General features: G+C 39.6%; 1 protein-coding gene across 2 annotated transcripts in view; it reads right to left on the bottom strand.

The window, feature by feature from the left end:
* Positions 1-23,804, bottom strand: part of LOC146474282 (receptor-type tyrosine-protein phosphatase F-like) — a 32,864-nt gene extending 9,060 nt beyond the window's left edge. Inside the window, exons 1-19 of one of the 2 annotated variants that reach the window (XM_085117159.1) lie at positions 23,464-23,804; positions 15,157-15,435; positions 14,125-14,421; positions 13,267-13,575; positions 11,467-11,757; positions 10,752-11,075; positions 9,548-9,853; positions 8,870-9,181; positions 7,366-7,592; positions 6,730-6,811; positions 6,004-6,106; positions 5,521-5,558; positions 4,902-5,017; positions 3,986-4,076; positions 3,523-3,599; positions 2,985-3,021; positions 1,984-2,075; positions 1,024-1,146; positions 129-292 (exon numbers count right to left, since the gene is read on the bottom strand). In XM_085117159.1, the coding sequence (XP_084973285.1) occupies positions 129-292; positions 1,024-1,146; positions 1,984-2,075; positions 2,985-3,021; positions 3,523-3,599; positions 3,986-4,076; positions 4,902-5,017; positions 5,521-5,558; positions 6,004-6,106; positions 6,730-6,811; positions 7,366-7,592; positions 8,870-9,181; positions 9,548-9,853; positions 10,752-11,075; positions 11,467-11,757; positions 13,267-13,575; positions 14,125-14,421; positions 15,157-15,435; positions 23,464-23,521 (3,326 nt within the window). In that variant the 5' untranslated portion in view covers positions 23,522-23,804. The remainder of the gene's footprint in view (positions 1-128; positions 293-1,023; positions 1,147-1,983; positions 2,076-2,984; positions 3,022-3,522; positions 3,600-3,985; positions 4,077-4,901; positions 5,018-5,520; positions 5,559-6,003; positions 6,107-6,729; positions 6,812-7,365; positions 7,593-8,869; positions 9,182-9,547; positions 9,854-10,751; positions 11,076-11,466; positions 11,758-13,266; positions 13,576-14,124; positions 14,422-15,156; positions 15,436-23,463) is intronic. The other variant, XM_085117160.1, reaches the window with a different exon arrangement.
* Between the last annotated feature and the right edge of the window lie 276 nt (positions 23,805-24,080).

Genomic DNA, 24,080 nt, shown 5'->3' with positions numbered 1-24,080 from the left:
AGAGGAGACAACTTATGATCTGAAATGTGCGTACGTAGCTCTCCCGCTTGTCATACAATCAAAATTTACGGTTCTCTTCTCTCACTTATTTATGGCGATGGACAGCGGTTGTCATGCAGACAACTTACCTGCAATGAACTATAACAGGTCCCGGATCTACAGCCAGAGCAGTCCTCAGCTTGTGATGAAACATTAGGAATGCAGCAGTGTCACGTGGTACCCAGTGATCCGGCCAGGAAGTGAAGTGGTATTGAAATATATCCCGCTTTTCCATGCAGTCAGGTTCTGTTGACTGCAGTTACACAAATAAAACTTTCATTAATATTAATTATAATTTCGTATACCTTAAAGTTCCGATTAACCATTTAAACTGTAAGGGTCACACAGCACAGTCACACAGCCACATCAACCGGGCAGTGACAGTCATGGGCAGCTGTTTGGCCTTGTTAGGCCTCATTAACGTGACAAAATAGTCTAGGCATCTCTGCGGCCCGAAAGTTATGTTCACCTCCATCCCCTCCAAATATAGGAAAAGTCAAATTATTACTTCCCAATGGCCAGTTAGGGTAAGTTGTTTGAAGCTTGCAAATACAGAAAGACGGTAAATCTTAAGCTTGGGAATGGAATGAGAAAGATGAATGTTTTTCACGTGGAAAAAAGTTTTTGAAATCTATATTTACTATCATGGGAATGGAACTCAAGACCTTCCGTACACCTTTCGTTTTTGTATACTCGTTTGTGGCAGGCTGGGCTGTTTACCAGGTTAATACGGTGTTGGGTAATTTGCTAGGCTGATACCTGGCCTAGCTCGACACCAGTCTCTCAGTAACTCAGTGGTTAGAGTTATCGAATCATGGGTTTGATTCCTATCGGGGACTCAGGTCTTTTCTTCGAACTCGAAGCAATGCTTTGGGAAACATTTATACGACATTTCATTTTTGTTCCATGAAAGAAAGGATCAAAAACAGCATAATCGTTGCAATGTTATGGGACTCCGACAAAAAAGGTAAATTTTATACTCACCCAAATAATAAACTCCCTAACAATCCAGTCCGTCATAACACAACTGTTAAGCTTTGACACAGTGATGTTACCGTACTCTGTCGGCTCTGTATCATGCCAGTATCTCTCGCAGGATGGTCCTGCCTGTATCATTATAAATTGTTACAACTACTGATGAGAGGCATCAAAACAAGATAATTATGAGCTCTCCGGCGTTACTAGCAAATGCTTGTCTTATTTCGAGAGTGCCAAAGCTTAATCAATGAAACTTTCCTGTTCCTGAATGAATTAACTTTGCTTGGGGATCTTGTATTACCGGTTCTGAAGGGAAGACGAGTTGGTATCTTTTTAAGTGAGATTAAGCAAAACATATTACAACTACTGAAAGGGAAATGGACAACTGTGGTCGTGATCACAGACTTAAGAAAAAAGATCTGCCACTTTTAACTATAAACAATCAACTGAAGATAAGCCACTCAAAACTACAAAAGAACACAATCTTACAAATTGAACATATTCATGTTCTGGCAATTTTTGTTACCGCTTAGCAACAGCAGAGTACCCGGAATATCAGTTCCCAATAGGAATGAATCCCACCATACCCGAAAAAGTTCTGTTTATTAAATCCGAGTAAACTCCTAAAGAAGACAATTGTGGCTTTAATTCAGAGTATTTCGTTCATTCACCAGCTATTCTGAAAGTGTTGTTTCATTCATGAGATACAAACACCAAGGCGACACACATCTTTAAGAGGTTGCGTCACGTCGCTTCTATTTTGATGCTGAGAAGATGTGGAATCAGAATGCAATTCCACCTTTATCAAAGAAAGAAACGTAGAAATAGGCACTACAAAAACAAGACTATCGTTTATTAAACGTATTCATTTTTCGGTCCGGATTGGTTTCGAAGACACATCATGTAAATCGAAGATGATGATGTCTCCCCAGTGGTACGAGAAACTTCTTGACAAGCCCTACTTACATCTTCTCCCTGCATTTCAATCATGACTATCGTTTTAACATTCTTCTCCCACACCATTCTCCAGAAATCGTTCACTGTGTCCTTCAAAGGGCCTAAAAATTGATTTGAATATCAAATCGATTAATTCATCTGAACTAGAGCTTGGAAGAAGAAAAAAGGATTGAGAAGTAAGAAGAAGCAGAAAGTTAGTATTGCAAGGTCGCTCAAGTCACTGTCAAGAGCCATTGGCAGGAGCCAGCCGTGTTTTCCCTGACGAAACCCCTTTTGTTGGCGGCGGCGAGTGAACAGGAGTTCAAGGCGAGTGAACAGGAGTTTAAGGCGAGTGCATAGAAGATAAAAGTGAGTGCGAAGGAGTCAAACAAGACGGGAGCAAAGAAAGAGAAAAGGAGGGCACCAGAAGAGAAGAAGGAGAGGTTTGTGCGAACGGTTGTTGGTACGGTTTGTTTGTTTGTAGCAGTTTGTTTGTGCCTGGAGAAGTCTTCAAGGACAAGGAAGGAACTGAACTGAAATTAGTAATTTAGTTTTTATAATTAATTAGATTAAGAAGAAATAGTTTCTTTTACGTTCCCGTTTATTTGTGTTATAAATCGTTTATGTATTATAAATTTATTAAATTTGTTGTATTGCTTAGTCTTTTAGTGTGTTGTGGGTTTGCGGGAAGGGTTTTGTACAGTCGCTTGTTTAATCGTGTCGTACAAGGGAAAGATCCACGTCACATTTTTGGCAAAGTTTCTTGCCTAAGGGAACAAGAAAATAGACTGAGCTTCAAACCACTGAACTTTAAAAGATTTGTTGTCCAACGCGCTGACCATAACGAACACAGTGCCTCCAGAAGGATAACGACACTTCGCCAACAAAACAAAAATAAGGGGTCCCAAGAGTTACTTCGCACAGAAAATATTACCGACTTCGAAAAAGACGACATTAAAGACATTCGTTTTTTTTTTGTTTAAACTTACAAAAAATCATTCATCAATAACAATTTCCGTTGCTTTGCGTACCTTGAGTTGCAATGTACTTTGCCGGAAAGCTGTAGCCCTACGACAAAAAGTATATATGTTCATTATCAGTTGATGATCACACACACACACAACATTAAGAAAACTCCATTTCCCAATCGCACAAAAAAAAAAAAAGACTTAAAAGTACAGCACATTCAGTTAAGTCTCTCTTTGTGTCCGAGCCCTGTGAACGAAAAGCTCCGGAGAGGAAGGTGTTGCACCGAGTGGAGGAATGCAATGCAGGTTCGGTGGTGGAACGGGAGTGGAAGATAGAATAAACTAGTTGAAAGTGCTTACACTTTTGGTGTCACTGCACCACTGTTTTACTGAGTAAAAGTGAGCATGGAACAGTAACAGTGTATCTTTATTGTTCTTTACTCTCTCAAGGGAGATATTGGGCTAGTGACAATAAAAGTTGAGTGTGAAGGATAACCTGATTCCTTAACTGAAAAGCATCTTTTGTCCTGTCGACAACACGGAGGACGAAAATGTACTAACCACACTACAAAGCATTCAATAATATGAAGAATCCTCTTACATCCACATAGTTAGCGTTGATGTAGTCTGACCCGGCAATTTCTCTCTTGGATTTGAGTATGACACGACTGTGATCATCTGGCACAAAAACAAAAAAACAAACAAAAAAGAAATAAATTTTTGTTTTCTGTCATTTACTGATTAATACACCATTCTCATTTATTCACCAGGCTTAACATATTCCAACACATTTATTTTCCATTGCGCACATTCCAATCGTAGCAGTATGCAGGATGTTTGTCCCATGAATCTTGTTTAATGGCCTTAGCTCCCACGAGTTTCCTGTAGCTCAGTGGTAGAGCATCCGAACTTGTAATCAGAAGGTCTAAGGTTCGACTCCTGATAGGAGCACTCGGATTTTATTCCGAGTATGCCTGCGTCATTCACTTATTAATACATCATTTTCAAAAAAATAAATGACACATAAATTTTCTTTAATATATACTTCGAAAAACGTTACTTACATGCCACTATATTACAGTAGCGGTTCTTGATTTTGTTGTGCGCCGCTTGACTAGCCTCCCACGAGGACTTCCACGTCAGGCGATCGAGACACTGATGGGAAACAAGAACATTAGCTGTGGCCACACCTGGGCGTGATTTATTGTTATTATGGTAATTCCGTCAAGTTCGTCTGACAATGTGACCAGCTTTCGTGAGTTTACTTTAGGCGCATTGGTTTGGAACAATTCTGGAATAGCAATACACGGAATAGACAGTGTTGGTTGTCTTGATTTAGGTACTATTCTGTTTTCGGAATAAAATAGAATAGTATTTCTTTCATTCTGTCTTTCTTGGCAGAATAAACAAACTAACTTCAATACGTTTTGCCAAGAATAGAAGGAATTGCGTTCTTTTGGGAAGGTTTTCGGTTCATTTGGAATACGCAGAATTGTGTTCCTGTTTTTAGAACTGTTATTCTGTGTTTCTTGTGTATTGTGTTATTCCTGAACCTGTAACGAGAATAGCCAGAATTGTTCTAAAAGATTGCTCCCATGGTAAAGCTACATTTAGTCCACGACGTTGGCTAGGATAGTAGGATTAAAGTAAAACTCGTCTGTGAACATGCTCAGTAGGTGAGAACCCGACAAACGAAAGATCAGCGAGTCGAAAACGAAAACAAGCGAGACGAACATAGATTGAACAGGGGAACGGGCGACTTCGCCTTGTCTTCAATCCATTTCGGTCAATTTTTCTTTGCACATTACGGAGACTGATCACTTGCTCTGTGGTTAGTCGGCCTCAATGGGGTTTATTTTGTCAACCTTGATAACAAAGGAAGTTTATGGAACCGTTTACCTATAGCAGCATTGAATTCGAATGTATTAATGCTTTTTTTCATTTATCTATCAATCTGATAGGTGAATGAAGAATCCTCACCTTGAATTCGTCATTGAATAAGGCGTTGTTGTTGGCATGGAAACGAGCACAGTGCTCTGCCAGCTCTTTGACTGGAATGGGTCGTCTTGGTGGAGCGCTTTTAGATATGATAGACACTACAATACAATAATGTAAGACCCAGATGAGAATATTCGATCCTTAATGTCAATTGAGTTGTGTAAAATGTGATTATATTATTCATGACTTTTTTTAGGAGGTTGAAAAGTAAACGGTTTATTCTTCAAGAACTTGGCCGCATCTGTACCATACTTAGGAAACTTTGTCTCCAGTGTCTGTATGATTTTCGGTTTACCGGACAATTTCTATTACCGGAAAGAAAATCATGTCTAAAAGGCCATGTGTTCACATATGAAAGCGCTGATTGCGGAACCATACAAAACGTCTTTAACATTCTGAACGAAATCTATCTGGCACAGGGGTGAAGAACTATCTGCCTTTTTGTTCTGTCTGTATTCAGGAAAGTACTCCAAATAGCCGTTCTTTGTCAGCTCGAAATCGATCCGCTGTATTGTAATAAAAGCTCAAAAATAGAGATGGGACTGGGTGAATATGGGTATGAATACGAAACCCCCTCCCAACTCCTGAGGCACCAACTTACGTTTATGTATGGGCTCCTTACAGCGCCTGGAATCCCGTCTGCAACAGGAACATAAAATACTTTTCAAATACCTCGAATTCCCCTCAGCTATTTTCCCTTGCATTTCTCATTAACATGTTTGTTTACCTCGATTTAAGGACTGAGTGTGCATTAAGGAAAACTATTTCTATGCTAAGGTTGTTAGTGCTTGCCACCCTTGAGGAACTTGTCTCCATGGACTCCATTTCGTTCCTTTACAAAGTGGTTGAAGTTCATTAATTTGCATTTTCAGGTGTTTTTGTAAAGGAAATAACGATACGAATGCGTAACACTGTTTGGGAACACGGGAAGTGATCACGGTGAATTTGACATGCACAGTGACTGTAAATAATGTATCGCATGCCTCCATCCATCGATAGATCATTAGCTCGCTTTAATTAGATTTATTTAGATGCTACATGGTAATTGGGTAACAAAGGAATTGATCACGAAGAGCAAACACACCTGATGAGCACAAACGCTGTGACCAACAGCAACAGTAGAATGCCACCAACCAATGCAGCTATCCACCAGATTAAGTTAGACTTGAAAGGACCGGGATTGTTAGCTGAAAAATGAGCAATACGTCATAAAATGTAGTCAGCTAAAATTCATATCACCTTTTCTAACTATTCTTTAATCACATAGTCTCAAGACATTTACGTTCATGACTCATTAGGGGACATGACGAAGGCACAGCTTCCGGCCCTTGTTTGACATCCCCGTTTTTGTGAAAAAAGTTCTAAAGCTCAGTATAAAATCATGGGTTCACTTTAGCACTTTAACATACACTGCAGAGTTAATTCTCGGATCATTCGCGTCATTAATGCCAGCGACACAACATTCGTTTGTAACCTTCAGATTCACATTGCCGTAATTACCATCATATTAACCCACGACTTGCTGACCCGGATTTTCAACTTACTCGGTAGAACAACGGTTGATCAAATCTGGACTTCGTGCGTTCGATTCACGCCGTAGTCAAGGATTGTGTCTTGGGCTTCTGAACAACTTTTTTACAACTTTAACACACACACTAGCAGAGTTAATTATCTGATCCACTGTTGTTTAATTTTTAACGTTGAATTCTCACCTATGAACTCACTTTACGTCTGTTTTGTCTTTAATTTCCAACTCAATAAAGTTTGATTAACAACTCGATCGAGCTGATCTACACATTTGTACATTTACCTTCCGACGTCTGAATGTCGGGTTGGTGCTGAACTGTGATCTCTTCGCTCATGCGCCCTGGTAACGAATTGTACGCTTGAACCTGAGAGGAGATGGCATGGTGACATAAGATGAGTCACGTGTCCTAACATTTCAACCAAACGCGATGATTCGGCATACAGATTAATGTTACCACGAGATACACTCTGGCTTGTTTTATTCTACTAAGCACTGATACAAGTCGGATGGACCACAATGTGTTTTAGTTAAGTTGGGCCTAGTCTGGAGAATTTTTTGAGCTTTTTTCAGGAGGGGATAGTTTTGATGGCTCTTCTGATAATTGTCTTATTTTCTCTGTCATGTTTTCTGCTCAGCTATTGCATAGTGCACAAAATTAAATTGCCGTTTCTCATAAATTTCAAGTCGGTTTAATGATAGCCTCCCTCACAGACGCGCCATGGGCTCGTCACGCAATCTTTCCTTCCCTACGAATGAAAGATTGCGCGACGAGGCAAAAGAGCGCCCGCGAGGGAGGCTAGTTTAATGACAGTGATAGAAAAATCCTCTCCAAAGAAATGGAGTGATTCAATCATACGAATCATTAAATTGTTTAGCCGATCATAGAACACATTAATGAATACACTTCTTTAAACTTACTTTAATCTTGTACTCAGTCTGGACATCAGGAAGAGTCATCTCGTACATCAGATACTCTTTTTCCACGTTAGAGTGCACGGTGTAGGTCTTAGTTACTCCATCACTGTCAGTTAAGTGCAGCACATATTTCTTAATAATGCCGTTTGTTTCCTTAGGTTTTCTCCACTGAAGAACTAACCGAGATCCTTCCTTGGATTTTACTGAAATTTCGCGAGGACGAGAGGGAGCTGTAATAAACAGAAGAACAGACGCGTTAGAGAAACTCCATCATTCTTTGAAATGGTTCTAATAGAGTGAGATACACATTTTGGCACAAAATCCATACACCTGCACTAAGCTATAGGCAAAATACCAAGTAACTACTGAGTGTAAACATTGATTCATAAGAACGATTTTCTACTGAGTGTCGTGAAACCAAAACCAAAGTAACTAGTCTGACCAATCACCACCGACACAAACAGCGCAAGGAACCAATCAGAATACGACGCAAATACATGTAATCTGGTAAGAAGCGCGGGAAAACGCATGCGACAAGACAGGATTGGTAAAGGTTTAGTTCTCATTGGCTGATAAGGTGGCACAAGTTTTGTCAGCCAATCACAGAGCGCAGTAAAGCAAACTAAAACAAACGCGAATGGTCTTCGACCCTCAAATGAAAATCGCTCTAATTCAACGATTGAGTATTTGAATAATTATTAAGAATGACCATTGAAATACGTTATTTTTGGCCGTCAATTTTAAAAAAAGTTGCTCTTGAAGATAAAGAATTAATGAAATAATCACAGCTAGTGCTCATGTCGCTGCCATTACAGAAGTTCTTATGGTGTCACAACAGTCAGTCCAGTGCTACTAAAACAACTCAACCAAATGAGATAAACATTTGATTTGGTAAAAAGGTTTTTGCGCACACTGGACTGAAGGACCGAGAACATCAACATTAGTATTAGGAATCGAAACCCCGATTTATGGATAAAAGGTGTTCCTTCTTAAAGTGACAAGTGGTTTATCGCGTAACATAGCAAAATCGCCAGTCACTTGCCGTATTCAGTAGCAAAGTTGCTGTGAAAGTGAGACAACAATTAAAACTTACCAAGACCACAACACGATATCTAAGAAAAAATTAACACTCAAGGACTCATTCTGGCTTCATAAAAATACAGGATATAAGAGCAAATTTAGAACTTTTTGGGCTGTTTTGGTCTGAAATCGGTTGTAGTAATATATTTTAGTCTAAAACAGAGTTCAAATGGATATTGTCTTCCTTTACAGTTATGAATGTACCAAGAGGGGGAGACCCGATGTTGAATGAAGAGTTATTTTGTATTACGTGCACAAGCACATAAAACAGAACTTTTTGTGGAAAAACGAAAACATGATGTGTTTATTTTAGGGGAAAAATGTGGAAAAGGCTGTATTTTCAACTTGAGTTTCCCAACATAGGATTTTTAAGTTCAATACAGTATTATCTTAGACTGAATATGGTACTCCTGGTGTTCCGGCATACCATCTTCTGGCATGATAATATCCATAGGGTTAGAAAACTTGCTCCAGTTGTCCTGCCCAGCCTCCTCACGAACCATAAAAGAATACATGTTATAAGGCTTCAGTCCACCAACTTGAGCCTCCCTGCTGTACGGAGAGCCCGCGTTCACAATCTTATGACCATCGACGTTGGAGTCAGCGGGGTTACCCACGTGAAGCCACTTCACCATGTAACGCGTCACGTAGCCGGAAAGTCCCGGATGTGATCGCCATGTGATGCGCACGCTCTGTGGGGTTTCTATAAAAACTTGCACATCGTAAGGGCTGTCTGGAACTGCAATGCAAATAACGGATTTTCAGCGGCTCAATGCAAATGATTTCATTCATTTGGCATGACCGATTAAAACGGCGCGGTGATAAATTGCCCGTATTCCTGGCACTCGCTTACGATTTTATTGCAGAGACAAAAAACTTCTTTTGAAAGAACAAACAAGAAAACAAACTAACTAACCAAATAAAAAAGTAAAACTTCTTATTTGATTAAAGGTAATCTTTTACTTTTTTTGAAGTCAGATCGCTAAAATTGCTTTTGTTAACATTTCAGCTGCATAAATGAAAGGAGTAACACCCCTGTCGAGCAGATGGAAAAAGGGTAAGGCTAGAGAAAGCAGATACAGGATCGCTAAGCTTTCAAACGTACCGGCCTGGGGTGTGGAGACGAGCTCCTTCTCACTGCTTGGTCCAGTTCCTTTCCTCGTAAAGCCCGCTATCCAAACGCGATACCTCGTCAGCGGTTTCATACGATCCAAACTGACATGCGTCACGGATGAGTTCACGGTTATCACGTTCTTGATCACTGGAAAGCGCGTGTCCTCTTTGCTGTAGTGCAGGTGATAGCCCTGCAGTTTTCCTTTTACGTGTCGCCGCGGAATGGGTTCCCATTTTACGAACACTGAGTCTGAGGTTTTAGCCGAGACTTCAAGAATTCGAGGGGGTCGGGATGGAACTAGTTCAAAGGCAAACAAAACAGTTGCGATACAGAAGGTAGGTTGCTGGAAGGACGCTTGCCTGTTTTAACTTACATGTTTATTAGCCATGTTCAAAAGAAATTTACTTTTGCACCCGCGCATGATAAAGATGGATTAGTGTTATCCGATGCATTGACAAAACGATCGTTTGGTAGCCTGGTTAACAAATTGTTAAATCCCGAAGTATCAGATCATTTCTTCTGATATTATATAGTCTGTTATTATTTTAGTGATATCGTGTTATGTTCTTGGTAAAACTAAGCATTTACCACCTTCACCCGTTGTAAAGTTTTTAGATGGCATGCAACAACTAGTAATTAGTAGATAGAAATTGTACATGTATAGGGTTACACATGCATAGTGGGAGAGATACAGCGTTTATGTGGGCGTGCAACTCCATATAATTTTCACAAAATCTATTTTTGAAACATTCACTGTCTAAAACGAATGAAACCAGACAAAAGATTCTCCTGATCAAACTTGAACAGATATTCGTATACTGAAAATGATACTGTTATTGCTGCGTTTTCCGTATAATCATCTGTATTCCAAATCAATCTCCGTGGATGTATTCTTTTGTAAACGGTCACGTGAGCCGGGCTAGACCGAGGCTTTGGGGAATAAAACAGAGAAAATTACAATGTAGTTCAGATAAAAATAATAAATTTCCTTTGTCTTATCCCCTAAGCCTCAACGCCAAGTTAGAATTATTAATATAACGAAATTTGTCTTTTTGACATGGTCTGAGGAAATTTCAAAACAACCACTTTCATTATTGGTAACCACCTTAGCCAAAATTGAAAACTGCAATCAACACCATGAAAAGTCCACAACACAAGATATTTGATTCTCTGCAATGCCACGTGATATACTTACCATCCTCATCAGTCATAACAGTCACAGGTCTGCTCGGTGGACCGCTGCCCACGGCAGTGAACGCAGACACCCAAACATCATAATAAGTGAAGGGTTCTAAGCCTGTTATCTCAAGACTCTGACTCGACTTGTTAACAGACATGGCTTTTATCACACCCACATGACTTGCTGAACGTTTCATCTTGGACATTCCTGTTTTGTAATACACGTGATAGCCCCTTAAAATACCGTGCACGTACTCGTCAGGGACTGGGCTCCATTCTATCAAGATACTGCGAGGGCCAGAGCTTCGAACCTGTAGTGAGTCAGGGGCACGGCTGGGGACTGGAAGGGAAAAAGCGTTTGTGTTAGTTAATACCTTTCATCTTCGTTAGCCAAAGCTTTGCTTTTCGAATCTGGCTCCAAGTTTTGACTCTGAATGAAATGCAAAAGTGTGACAAATCAAATACCAATATCAAGCAGTATGTATTCTCTCAGATGCCGTTGTTCGTTTCATACAGGAAATTATTTGAAAATTTTAACCCGTTAATAAGCTTGAGTGTTTTAAGGAGTGGAAGCGTTACTGCGTTTTGCATGAACGTTGAATGACTTGAGCTCTTACACTTCCGAAATAAGTTATCACCATTGGAGCAAACTCCATTGTATTCAAAGAGACCGTGAAAGAAAGAGAAAAAAGAAGAAAGGAAAAGATCAAAATAAAAACAATTGAACTTACGATCCTCCAGCGTGGTAAAAATCACTGGTTTGCTTTCCTTACTGAATCCCCCATCTGTCACGGCAGACACTGTTATTGTATAAGTGGAAAATGTTTTAAGATTCTCCAAGTGTGCAGTTGATTTTCTAGGCCCAATCAATTTCATATAAGTCTTCCCTGAAGCATCCTGGTAGATCACGTGATAACCTGTTACAGCATTCTCTGTAATGGGGGTGTACACTGGGTCCCAGCTCACTCTCAGACAGGACGAACATGGACTGAAAACTTTCACGTTTTGTGGAGCTTCCAAACCTGTATAGAAAAGTCCAATCCTTAATGATAGAGATCCAAGGTTTTAGCTTTTGGCGGGAATAGTCATTTTGCTGTTTCCCTTTTTTGGATTCTCTTTTCAAGCGAGCACTCGATCCAGGACTCCGCGTCTTTACCAAACCACGTGAGTTAAACTGAGTTAAACACCAAAGCGGACGGAGAGCGTTAAATAAAGAAACAAATGTAATGTAGAGACGACGCCTTCAATTCAATCACGAGCGAGTAAATTTAATAGCTGCTGCGATAACTAGTAGTGGGTAACTTTGCCGTCGACGGAAAGAAATTAGAAAGAAATGGGCATTCAGAAATTTTCCCCCTTTGTTATATAAGGATTGATTGAAGTTCGGTATTACCGTGATCGTTCATCTTCAATTGCCTAAATTTCACTTTTTGTACCAGTTACACTGAGTTATAGAAGACGTGCAAAAGCTTTTATTTCATTGATTGAAACCGATCACAAAGGTGCTCTATCCAGGGTAGTACGCTCCTCGTACTCTGGAAACTACAAAATTTGCATTTTTTGCAATTAGAAGTTGTAACTAAAATATAAAACTTAGGCCTACTTCAACAGTTTTACCTACTGTAAACCAAAAATTTTGCAATAAAAAACAAGTGACTTACAGTAAAAAAAAATATTGTTTGCTGACAACAATGAAAATCGTAAAAAAAACCTGAAAAAATTCAATTAACGTTGTTAAAATTTGTTCAATTACTTGTTTATTTCGCTTCTCCCTTCTCAGAAAATGATTTTTTTTAATGAAAAAGTTCTTTTTCAATTCGGTTTAAGCAATCACTGCACATGATTATAAATGCACCCTCGTCTTCCTGGGCAGCCTCTCTTTGAGATAAGCTTAATTTCCGTCGGCCTCTTCCCCAGCGCAAGGTCGTTTCTCCGAAGCGAGGCTGGAAATAGAGAATATCTTTTCTAGTAGAAACATCAATACATTGGGGAAAGAGTCACGGTTTTACTTAGGTTGCGTTCGATTAACCGTATTCCGGAACAAGAATAAGCGGAAAAACTGTTAGATTTCTCCTTTTAAGTAATTTTTGGAAGTCATTTCTGCAAAATTTCGTTGATACACGATAATTTAAGAACCATTTTGTACTCCAGCTACTCCAAAAATCTCTTATGGGGGATTTCTTGTCATCATTGTATATATTTCTATTCCGCAATAGTTAGACTTTTTTAAAGTATAATTGATGGATGTCTTGCGACTCCAATCCGTTGGTCCTTGCTCACGTCAGAGCCAAAAGGCAAGTCTAGGCTTTAATGAATAAAATACGAAGTCCGAAGAATGAACTCCCAAAAAAAACTTTATGTTATGGAAATGTGGTTGTAGTTGTAATCTTTCGATGAAATGCAAACGTTTGAGATTTCTTGAAGAAAAACCCTTATTTGGTGCTGTTTGTTGCTTATTAAATTTTTTAATTGTTTTGATCTTAGGCGCTAATGAGAGAAAAAAAACCTGTAATGAAAATCTTCTTTCTCACCATATTCTGTGGTCACATTATGCGTGGGACCAAGGGCACCGTTCCTTATCCAGCCCCTAACCTTTGTGAGCCCCGCCAGGCGCACCCCGTATGTAGTGTTTCTCTCGACACCAGTTATGACTACACTGAGAGTTGATTGGTTGACTTGAATCACGTGGTTATCACGAGAAGTGCGCGGCTTTCGCCAGTAGATTACGTAATACCCACGAAGGATTCCGTTGACGTGTTTTTGAGGTATTGGGGCCCAGGACACCTCGATAGCAGTGCTGTTGGCCGTAAGAGACAACATCTCAGGTGCAGCTGATGGAACTGAAATTTAAGGGAGAGAAATAAGTACGTTTGAATCCCTCTGCTACCTACATGAACTATCTTGGTGTTTGCCCTCCAAACGGCATGAGTTTTGAACTATTTTGTTATGAAATCGAGTACAGAACCTATGGTTTTGAACATTTTGGTCAAAAAAAGAATATTTAGCGTAACTTTAATGCCTGATGCTTGTCTTGGAATAAAAACTAAAGTGATCAATATGCGACTCACACGGTAAAGCACGGTAAAGCAGCAAGCACGAAACGCGGGTAAACTCGTGCGAGCAATGGGTGGCTTAAATTTTTTCTGATTGGTTGAGCAAGTGACGGGAGTTTTCACAAGCATAGTAAAACAAAACCAAAACGGACCATTTTCGAGTTGCCTCAAGCCAATTTGTCAAAGAGGGCTTTTGCAAAAGTCATTTATGATGAAATGAGTTGTATTTGGTAAATCGCCGCTAGCCTGGCACTGATGAAGAGACTTGTTGAAAAGAATGTTTTGTTTACAGTTATGTGCAAATTAGCGGCGTGTCTCATTTTGTCAATAACTCACCAAACTCGTCCGTCCACACCAATAGAGGTTTGCTTGTAGGTCCTTCACCTTTGTTAGTGAAACCTAACACGGTGATCCAGTAGGGTGTAAAGGGTTTCAAGCCGCCAAGCTCTGTGCCGAGGGAGTACACTACTGTGCAGAACATCACACTGTCTTCTACATCAGCTCTTTTGTAGCAGACCTTGTAACCACCCACATGGCCATTCCTGTGGGACTTGGGAACCTGTGCCCAGAACACGATGATATTGACAGAGCTTGTGTTGTATGCTGTCACATTGGCTGGTGGGGCAGTGGGAACTAAAGAAATTGATAATCAAAAATAAACCTGTTTAAAAAAGTAGCGTACATGACTTTGATTGTTCGCCTGTAGTACTTTTTTTTTTGTAGAAATGCAGGGTTGGCTTCCTGACGTTCAGTTTGATCATCGGATGAGTGCACCTATGAAAAAATTGTTTTAAGCTATATCCAAATTCTAACTAACCTAAAATAATACAATTTCCTTTTAAAGGGGCACTGTCATGGAGATTTTGCTGTATGTTGGTCAAACCTTCTCAAATTTTTGACTAAGAACCTCTTCTCTAACAGGAAATTGCTCTTAGAGCATTGGAACGAAAATGTGAAGCGATTCCTCCGAGCAAGAACAAAATATAATCACTTTTTATCCATTTTTCCAAAACACAGAGGTGGAACTTGAAATAACTGGCCAATTTTTTCAAGTTGCAATTCGTCCCGGATTTGACATTCGTCGTCCGATTTTATTTCGACGGAACAAAAACCAAGAAACGAGCAAAAGCTCAAAGCTAAATTTTTAGTTGCTCATGGAAGACAAAGAAATTCGTCGTGCAAAAGCCAGTCACGGAGAACAAGGAAGCTACTTGAGAAGAGATGAGAACAGTTGCCGGCCAACTGTTCCTTTTTTGGTCAATCATTCAGCCTCGGGCATTATCCTCCGATATACAAGCCGCCGGAAGTAGTTTATTTACAAAACATCAAATAAAAACAAATCTGGATAAACAGGTGGTTTGTCCCTACCTCCCTCAGGAGTCCACACATGAGTGTATCTTGTGAACACACCCCACGCCCCATTGTTGAATCCTCGCCGTACGCGGAAGAAGTATTTTGTGGAGACTCGGAGGTTATGAAGTGTCACAGTGCGGGCTGTTCCCGGGAGTAACATGGATGATTCATTACCGTCACTCTTCCATCGCAGCTCAAACACAGAGTGTTTTGATGGAGATTGCACTTCCCAGGAGAGTTTAACACTGGTGTCGCCTGTCACGTACCCCACAAGATACCTTAGCGGATTGACGTCTGCAGGGAACGAAAACTCCATGATTACGATTAACTAAAACTCTGAGTCATAAAAATATTAGTATTAATACATGTTAATGTTAAAGTGTCTAATTGAACAAAATTTCTCTTGCGGTGCTCAGATAATTCTGAGAAAAAATTTGGGAAAGTAAGGACAAAAAACAACGAAACAAAACAAAAACCAAAACAAAACATCATTGGGACTGCTCGTAGTATTACTGGATGATTTTTTTTATAATCTCCCGGAGGTCGAGAAGAGAACTCGTAAAAATAATAATAATAAAAAAAACAACATCACAAACTTGGTCGGCAGGTCTTTATTGCAAACGCATTAATAGATGTTTGTAAGAAGGTGAAAGGGGAAAAGGCTGATTAAAGGGCTACGCCATAAAGGGGTCAAACCTGTGATGAAATTAAACAGCTAAATTATCTTGCCTCGTCAACTGAATGCTTCTTTGACAACAATAGCAAGACATTAGGTGTTTTTTTTCTATTTTGTTCAGTATCCGATGAATTCAAAGTATTATCAGAAATAAGTGGCATAGCCCCGTTTGACGATCTGTGAAGATAACGGTGGAGTATCGTCTACAGTCAGCAAGTGTTTATGAAATATTTTGCGACCGTCACAGCATTACTGAAGACAAAAATTGTCTTTCATATCCATGAATTCTTCTCTAGAAACACGTGGTTGTCACGTAGCTCCAAGAAAAAGTGCGGAATCAGCAGCAGCAGCAGCAGCAGCAGCAACAACGACAACAACAACAACAACAACAACAACAACAACAACGAAAACAATATCTTACTTATCCCATAATTGAAATAGGAAAATGCTGGTTTCAATAGGGGACGATTAAAGCCTGGCTTTTGCAAGTGACACAAGCGCAAGCGCTATCATGAGTTCCAAGTCTTCCTTCATGACGCGGCGAATATGCCAGCTGGCACGCTCAAACGTCGCATATAATCAAACAACAAGAAGACGAAACGTTTCTGGGTGAGAGACGTTTCCAAGGAAGGAATCGAAAGAGTCAAGGGGACTTCAACAATTCAACAACCTCGTTAAAGAGCTATGGCTTTCAGATAATGAATTCTACTTCGGGTGTGTGGGGAACCAACCATGAATCTGCATAAAGACAAATAAACTTAACACAATGCTTGTAGCTAGACCATTTGGACTAGAAACTTTGTCTACCTGGCCTCCACATCTATTGGATTTGCCTATGGGCAGTTTATCCTTAACCCCCTTACATTCTTTGTCATAGCACTCGGTAGTTGCGTGCTACCTCGGAAAACGTTTTATCGAAGATTGTCGTGCCTTCTGCCATCTTTGTTTTCACGGCAAAAGAACCAACGCTCTTGCACAAATGAAAGCTGGAACGAGTGCTTTGATTGGCCAGACACATCAGATTTCCTTGTGTTTATGCTGTGTTCCGTCTTCACACAGCACAACAAGAACGCAAGCACAAGCGCAAACAGACGCTCAGGCGTTAGAAAAGGAATAATTTTTATCCCGTGTACTTGTGCTTGTGCTTGTTTTTATGTCGAAATAAGCACTCTTGCGCTTGTGCTTGCGTCGCTAGTGACAACAAGGTCATAAAAGAGAAACAACAGATTGAGCTGGATTATCCATGCCGCAACTGAAGAATTCGGTATAATCTTTTCAGGATATCCGAGGTGTCGGATTTTTCTTGGCTTCTAGTAGAAACGTAGACTAAGCTAAGGAAGAACATGGTTAACACTGGAAATAATTAAGAAAGATTAAGTGAATGATCAACTTAAAATTTATCATGGCTAAAAACCTGCGGCATTTCGTTGCTAAATGAAGTTAGTCAAAAAGATGCTAACAAGGTGATAAAAAAGTAAAGATGGTCAAAATTAAGCAAGATTGAACAGATTAGGCAAATTAAATTTGAAAAGTGTTTGTTAATCTGTTCCCGATGCACGAACGCCCGACTATCACTTATCTCCAAGGAAAGCTGGATGTTTACATCATTGAACCAGGTGTTGGGGAAGTGTCTTCGTTCCTTTTCTGTTTTGCGACTGAACCGGCTTAGTTCTTCCCGACATCACAGTCTAGCTAAATTTTCTACTAACTAAAGGTGAAAAAGTTTCTAAAGAGGTTATTACAATTCACCGAGGGAAAGGATCCTTCAAACTGACAAGAATGAACCGCGATCACCTCGGAGAACGGCGCAGTAGAGAACTGTGTACTCATCACGGACACACAACTGTTCTTTTCGGTGGAATACTTCAATCTCCTGAGAAATTTGGATTGAATCGTGAAAGAAATCTGATCTAGCGTTAATTTTCTTTGGTGAAATGTCACTACGAATTAATTTCAAACCAATATCGGGAAGCCAACAGCAATTCGTAAATTCGGAGAATGAAGCTGTTCCCAAAAGGTTTCGGCGACTTTTAAAAAAATTCACCTAAAGAATCCGAACAGCTCAAACTGTGTTAGCGTAGACAAATGTCCCTTTTAAATACTCAAAAACAGGAAACAGCATTTGAAGAATTTTTGCTTAGTTCATTGGGTACGCTAACTCATGCAAGCTACATTTTTTTCTTAATAGGCGATAAATCCCTGGCCGCTGCGTAGCTCGGACATCTAAAATATGTTGCTAATGTGAAAAACGCTTTCTTGGAGGCGATAACAAAGCAGGAAAAGACGAAAGCTGGTTGAGATTAAAATATCCTAGGTGCGCTGCACTTTTGGCTCGATTTTCACCGCTCCTCGGGTCCGGTTTTCCTCGGCTGGTAATGAAGCCTAGCTGTACTTGAAAGAGGGATTAGTGGAGCGCACCTAATAATACTTCGGCTAATTTTCTCAATACGCGCCAGCTCCGACAATGTTTCTGCAGTTTCTTATTTGAAGTTGACCAATCGCGAAAATATTTTGAATGAGATTCTTACAGTGTTTAATACTCCATGCACTGAAATGAAAACAATGTGGATTTCCTAACATTTCTAGTTAAAATTGCCAAATTCAAGTGGGTGAGTTCTTCTAGGAATTCGGGGTCCAAAGTCAGAGGTCAATAGCTGTGCACCGGGAAATGAGAAGATTTGGGGGAGTCAGCTTGCTTGTGGTCTTAACCTGAAACTTTTCTCTTATCTGTAGCCTCCCACGCAGTCGTTTTTGAGAAAGTCGTAATTTGTGATAAAATATATTCAGTTCCAGCTCATTAAACAACCAAGTTCTCCAGCATTGTAGCTCCCGATAAAGCAATTTGCGTTGAAGTCATATTTTGTATACAATTTTATCCTTTACGACCCCCCCCCCCCCCCACTTTTCGTGTAGATTTTCTTGTGTCATGGAGCTGTATAACATGGCGCGGCGCTCTGTTCTGATTTGTGGCTGCATTTTTGGTAGAATGTGTGGACATATGATCAATTATCATTATTTTATGTTTTCTACGACACATGGACAGAACCTGAAGTATTCCTTCACTTTTTAAAGGAGCCCCCTTGGCCCCTTAATAAGCAGTGACCTAGCCTTAAACGAACTAGTATAGAATTTGAAAATTTAACTTCGTAGGTTATTACTGTAAGTTTAGGCATTACCAATATGTCTTTCTTGGCCTTTCAAAAAAAAATGTTATATAACAGCCGTCATAGCGACTTAAATGCACCCAAATAGTTGATAACAAGTTATACTTGTAAGATCATCGCCCTATGAAATCCAATGTTCTGCTGTTACAATTTAAAAGTTTGCTGCAGAAAAAATGCGTATACATCATGCTGTTCTCCAATAAAACGATACCAGAATGAGAATAATGTATTATTCAGTGAGTGACACAGGCGAACTCGGGAAAAGGAAATCCGAGTGCTCCTATCATGAGTCGAACCTAAGACCTTCCGATTTCTAGTTCGGATGCTCTACCACTGAGCTACAGGAGACTCGTGGGAGCTAAGGCCATTAAACTAGGTTCATGACACAAACAAGCCCAATTAGCACTTAGTTTTAACTGGAATTTACCTTGCTCTCGCGGGGCGACAAGAAAATCGCATTAATAACGTATAGACATTCCAAAATACGACAGAACGTTTGGGTTTAGAAGGCATACTTCTGATACTTCAGTATTCATCGTCAGTTCAAGGATGTTTACATGTCTTCTGAACTCAAAAGTTATGTCGTTGTTTTGAAATGTTTAATATATATTCAACTACTACGAAAATTCGGTATTTATAAGGTATTTTAATTTAACCCATTGGATCTGTTCACGTACTGATTATGTAGATTATGGAAACAGAATTTAAAAAGAGGAATCAGGTATCAGGCCTTACGACGAAGGAGCACTACATGGGCAGATTTTAGACAAGACTGGAGACGTTTTGGGTGAATTAAAGAACTAAACTTAACGTCAACTAAGTTATTTAAGGAAGAGTGTATCACGCCGAGACGAGAGGAAAAATAAAAACATGACCACAAAAGCCTAATACTCGATAAATTTTACCCACTTTAGGAATTAACGTAATTTTCAAAACCAAATTTGTTAATTCGGATCATGTGCATAAACCGATTTCATCCATGATCTTTTCCGCTTTAGGGACGTGTTGGACAGAATTACTGGAGAAGCTAATGCTCAGCTTATAAAACATAGGTTTTCAGGAGTCCAGGTCTCTCCTTTTTATCAGTCGGGTTTCTGAAACTCTGGTATACCAAGAGGCACGTGAAAGGAATTGTAGGTGAAAAAGAAGGAACCAAAATCCCTCCAATTCCGATGCTTCTTTCGTCTATCTATTTTCGCTCAATCTTCTTCGGCTAGCCCCGACAAATTGTGGCCCTGGTTTCTTTCCGCAGAGATTCTCTTTCTGATGGTGTGGATAAATATTTGTAAGGGATATTGGTAAATTTGGAGTGGACCATTTCATTTAACGTATGTTACTTGTAATACTTTTAGTCTTAGTGCTTAGCGGGCCACTGATTCAGTTTTCAGCGAAAGCTGATATGTTACTACCCTCTCTTTGAAACAAATTTGATTATTATAGACAACAGCGAAGGGAGTTTATTAAGAAAATAACGAAAAGGATTACACTAACTCGCAGGTAGCTGTTACTATTCGCGGCGGGTTTTGTCTCAGACAAAAAGACGAAAAACAAAAGACAAAAAATATCATGTGTTCACTTAGTCCATTTTTTGAGAAAGAAGGAAAAGAGAGAGAACAAAATAACTAAGAAGGAGAGATAATAAAATAACTAAGAAAGAGGTTTAGAGTACTTGGGTATTCTGTCGATTATCCTAGTACAATCAATATAGCCATCCTCATTTGCATATTCATTAGGAATTCACGGATTTCAATTTTTTAATAAACTTTCCGTTCTTTGCGCCTATCGGGTGAAATTCGGTTCTAGGTAGATGTGGGAGCCCATTACCCATGATTACCCTCCTGATAGACGCACTGGTTCTTAAGGAAGAAAGCCTTTGAACTTTTGTCTTCGAAAAATGTTTGTAAAAATCGCTACGCCTTGTAATTACGCATATTAACTCTAGGTATGAAAAGCCCGTCTATTCAAGGGGGTAAAATTAAATGCCATGCGATACAACATACATCATCATCGATATAATTATTATTATTATTGTTATTTTGTTTCTACACAAATAGCTTTCTATTAATTTCCTTTTATGCTTTTTGACATTACGCACGATTTTTCTCTTCTGTAAAAATCAACTTTTTATTTTATTTTCAAACCTCCCCACCCCTCAAAAGGAAAATGGCCTTCCCCGCTTATTATTCTGGAATTTTAAATCTTAGGGTGTAGGCTGAATAACAAGGTGTGAGCTTGTTAAGTGACCGGAAATTGATAACGGACCTGGGCCTTCAGCCAAATGAAGCCTCTCCGCTTTCAAAACAAGGCACTAAGATCCAAAACAGACAGAGCACAATACGTAAAGTTAAAGACATGTTCTATAACAGAAGCATATTCCTTGAAGAATAAACGTTATAATAACTGACATTGACTCTCAAGAATACGGTAATAGAGAGGTAATTGAGCGTTGCTCACTAATAATTAAACTGCTTTAGTTCTTTTCTTCTCCTAATCGACGAGGCGCGAGGGAAAGCTTGATTTGCATTATTTATACATTTCCGCTCGCGTGTAGGATCTGAAGAAAACAAGAACAACTGCTGGCTTATTGCTTGATGTTCGGGGGGGGGGGGGGCAGTTTTTGAGATATTCTCCCTAGAATATCTAGGCTGCATGTTTGTGACGAATCCAAAATCTAAGGTTTAATATTTTGATTTATTTTCATCTGAAACAAGCTGTGCAGATTCTTGAGCTACAAACTATAACAACGTGTCTTTTTACCTATAAAGCATCCAATGAGATTCAACTTTAAAACTCAAAGTTTTAAACAACTTTGACGCTCAACAAGCTTTGAATCTTGATAATGATGCTGGACACATGGAAACGGTGGTTGACATCATAGCTAACTATGTAGACATTGCTTTCAATAAATCTTGTCTTTGTACCTTTTAAAGTATTCCTGGAGTGTTAGCCCTCGTACGTTACAGAACTCACCCCATCCCCCCCACCCCCCCTCTTTCACGGATTACTAGGTCTTCAAACTTTTGGGTACATGTATCTTTATACCTCAGAGATCTCCAAAAAACTCATTCTAACTCTAAATCAGATCAACTTATGTCAGGAATTTATGCCTCGTATTCTATTTCTTAGAATCTCTTTACTTTAGTTCAGCCGCAAGAGGAGTCGCTTCGCTCGCCGCTCGCGCTATTCTTCCAGGGCTGACCTAAAAGAGAACTTGCTCGCAGGCTAGGTTATTCATTGGTATTTTATCCTTGGACTCAAAGTTGGAAGCACATTGAAAAACCTGTTACTCAGGTTACAAGAGACCAGGCAAAGAAAACTACCGCTCAACAGCTTCCTTGTATAAATGGTCACGTTGAGCCTTCATTCACAGGCTTACAAATTAGAAACAGGCCATTTTATTTTTGTGGGGGGAAGGTTGGGTATATTTCGTCTGCGCGAATTTATCTTCGTGACTTGGCTTTGCACGAATTTCTTTTACAAGTTTGCAAGATATTTCTTTGCTTTTCAGATATTTTGTTGGCATGTACCCAACCCATCCATATAAAAATAAAATGGTACCTCTATGTTGTATGAGTCGAGTTTGTCTGTGCCGAGTGAAAGAGTCAATCACTGCCCTTTACCTCTTAATTGTAAGCATGTCCAGCTAAAATAACACGGTGACATCAGCTGTTTGTTTAGAAAACAAGCCTTTGGAACAATTGAAGCAATTTGAAGGGAATGGTAAACATGGATGACATACCAGTGGCTATTCATGATCGTAGATAATGGAAAGTTTTTGATGAAACCTAAAAATAACAAACTTCAAACCCAGCAATGGACTCGCCTCAAAATTCCTGTGTGTTCAAAAAGCTTGACGCAGCTGAAGTGATAAGATATGCGATCTATCCACAGATTTTTACACGCGTCTAGCTAAGTTGGTTTTCACATTAGTATGGCATAAATACACTAACGAGCAAATTGTTTTCAATTTTAAAATAAAAAACAATTTTCAAGTTACGCTGTGGTGCCAGACCTCTGGAGATCAGAATGTGTACGCGAGCGTAAACTCTTGCCACAATTAAGTGCGGGTTGGACGTTAATTAAATCTTTTGGAAAGACGTTTTGATACGTTTGTGGTAAATCATCGCATCAAAAACTCAAGCCGACGAATGCCTCACCTACAACTTCCATAAATGTTCAAGAATGTCTAGAGAATTAGACGTTTCGTTATGGAACATGTCTGCTTTACATTTTTACCCATATTATATCGTTGAGTAATCCAATGAGTTTCAATTTTTGATTTTGTAGATGAAACCCTATCGTATGACCATCTAAATGAAAGCTATTGAGCAGAACTTTCCAGCAGAGACGGTTTTAATATTTCGCCAAAATATGCCAGAACTATTTCCTCAACTTGGAACTCACCACTCGGAACTAGGGAGAGAGAAACAAGCAGCCAAAAATAACAGCAAACATATGTCCTGTGGTCTCTCACTCACTCACCTCTTGCTGCCCCTGTAGTCCACAGCATGGCGAGAACGAAGCAAGCACGGAACAACATTTCGAAGTCTCAGCTCATGAATACACTTTGTTTTCTTTCCCACGACTATTTGTCACGTCCTTCTCGCCAAATTTCCAAAAAATCACATGGCGGGCCTTGTCTCGGGAGCGGTTTGTGACAGCGGATGAACGCTTCAGTAATACTGTAATGATCTGTTGCACTGAGCTGCCGAAGCTCAATCAAAGTCGAATGGTGGGGTCAACAACAATTCACGGATTAATTTTCTCGGAGCATTTGTTGTGTACACCTCAACTCAGTTCTGTTTGGAGTTGGCTATTAGGTCTGTAAATATGATACCAGAGATACCAGAGAAGTGATATCAATTGACAGTTGGGTTATAAAGAGCGGATATTAGCGATATTCACCGCGGGAAATATTTTGACCAGCCTTCCGTTAAATACTGCAACATGTTTCGTCTTTTATTACCAAATGACCAACGCCAAAAGCTTAAACCATTGGTTGGACACTGAGCCTAAAAATCTATTTCGCAAATACTGTGTTTATAAAAGCAACATAACAAACAGACCCAAATAATTTTGTTTAACTTGTTCATGTCGAG

The sequence above is a fragment of the Pavona decussata genome, unplaced genomic scaffold (assembly GCF_977016875.1).
Source record: "Pavona decussata unplaced genomic scaffold, jaPavDecu1.1 SCAFFOLD_90, whole genome shotgun sequence".
In the NCBI taxonomy this organism is placed as follows: domain Eukaryota; kingdom Metazoa; phylum Cnidaria; class Anthozoa; order Scleractinia; family Agariciidae; genus Pavona; species Pavona decussata.
Note: the sequence above shows the minus strand (reverse complement) of the source record. Positions and strands in the feature narration are given on the sequence as shown.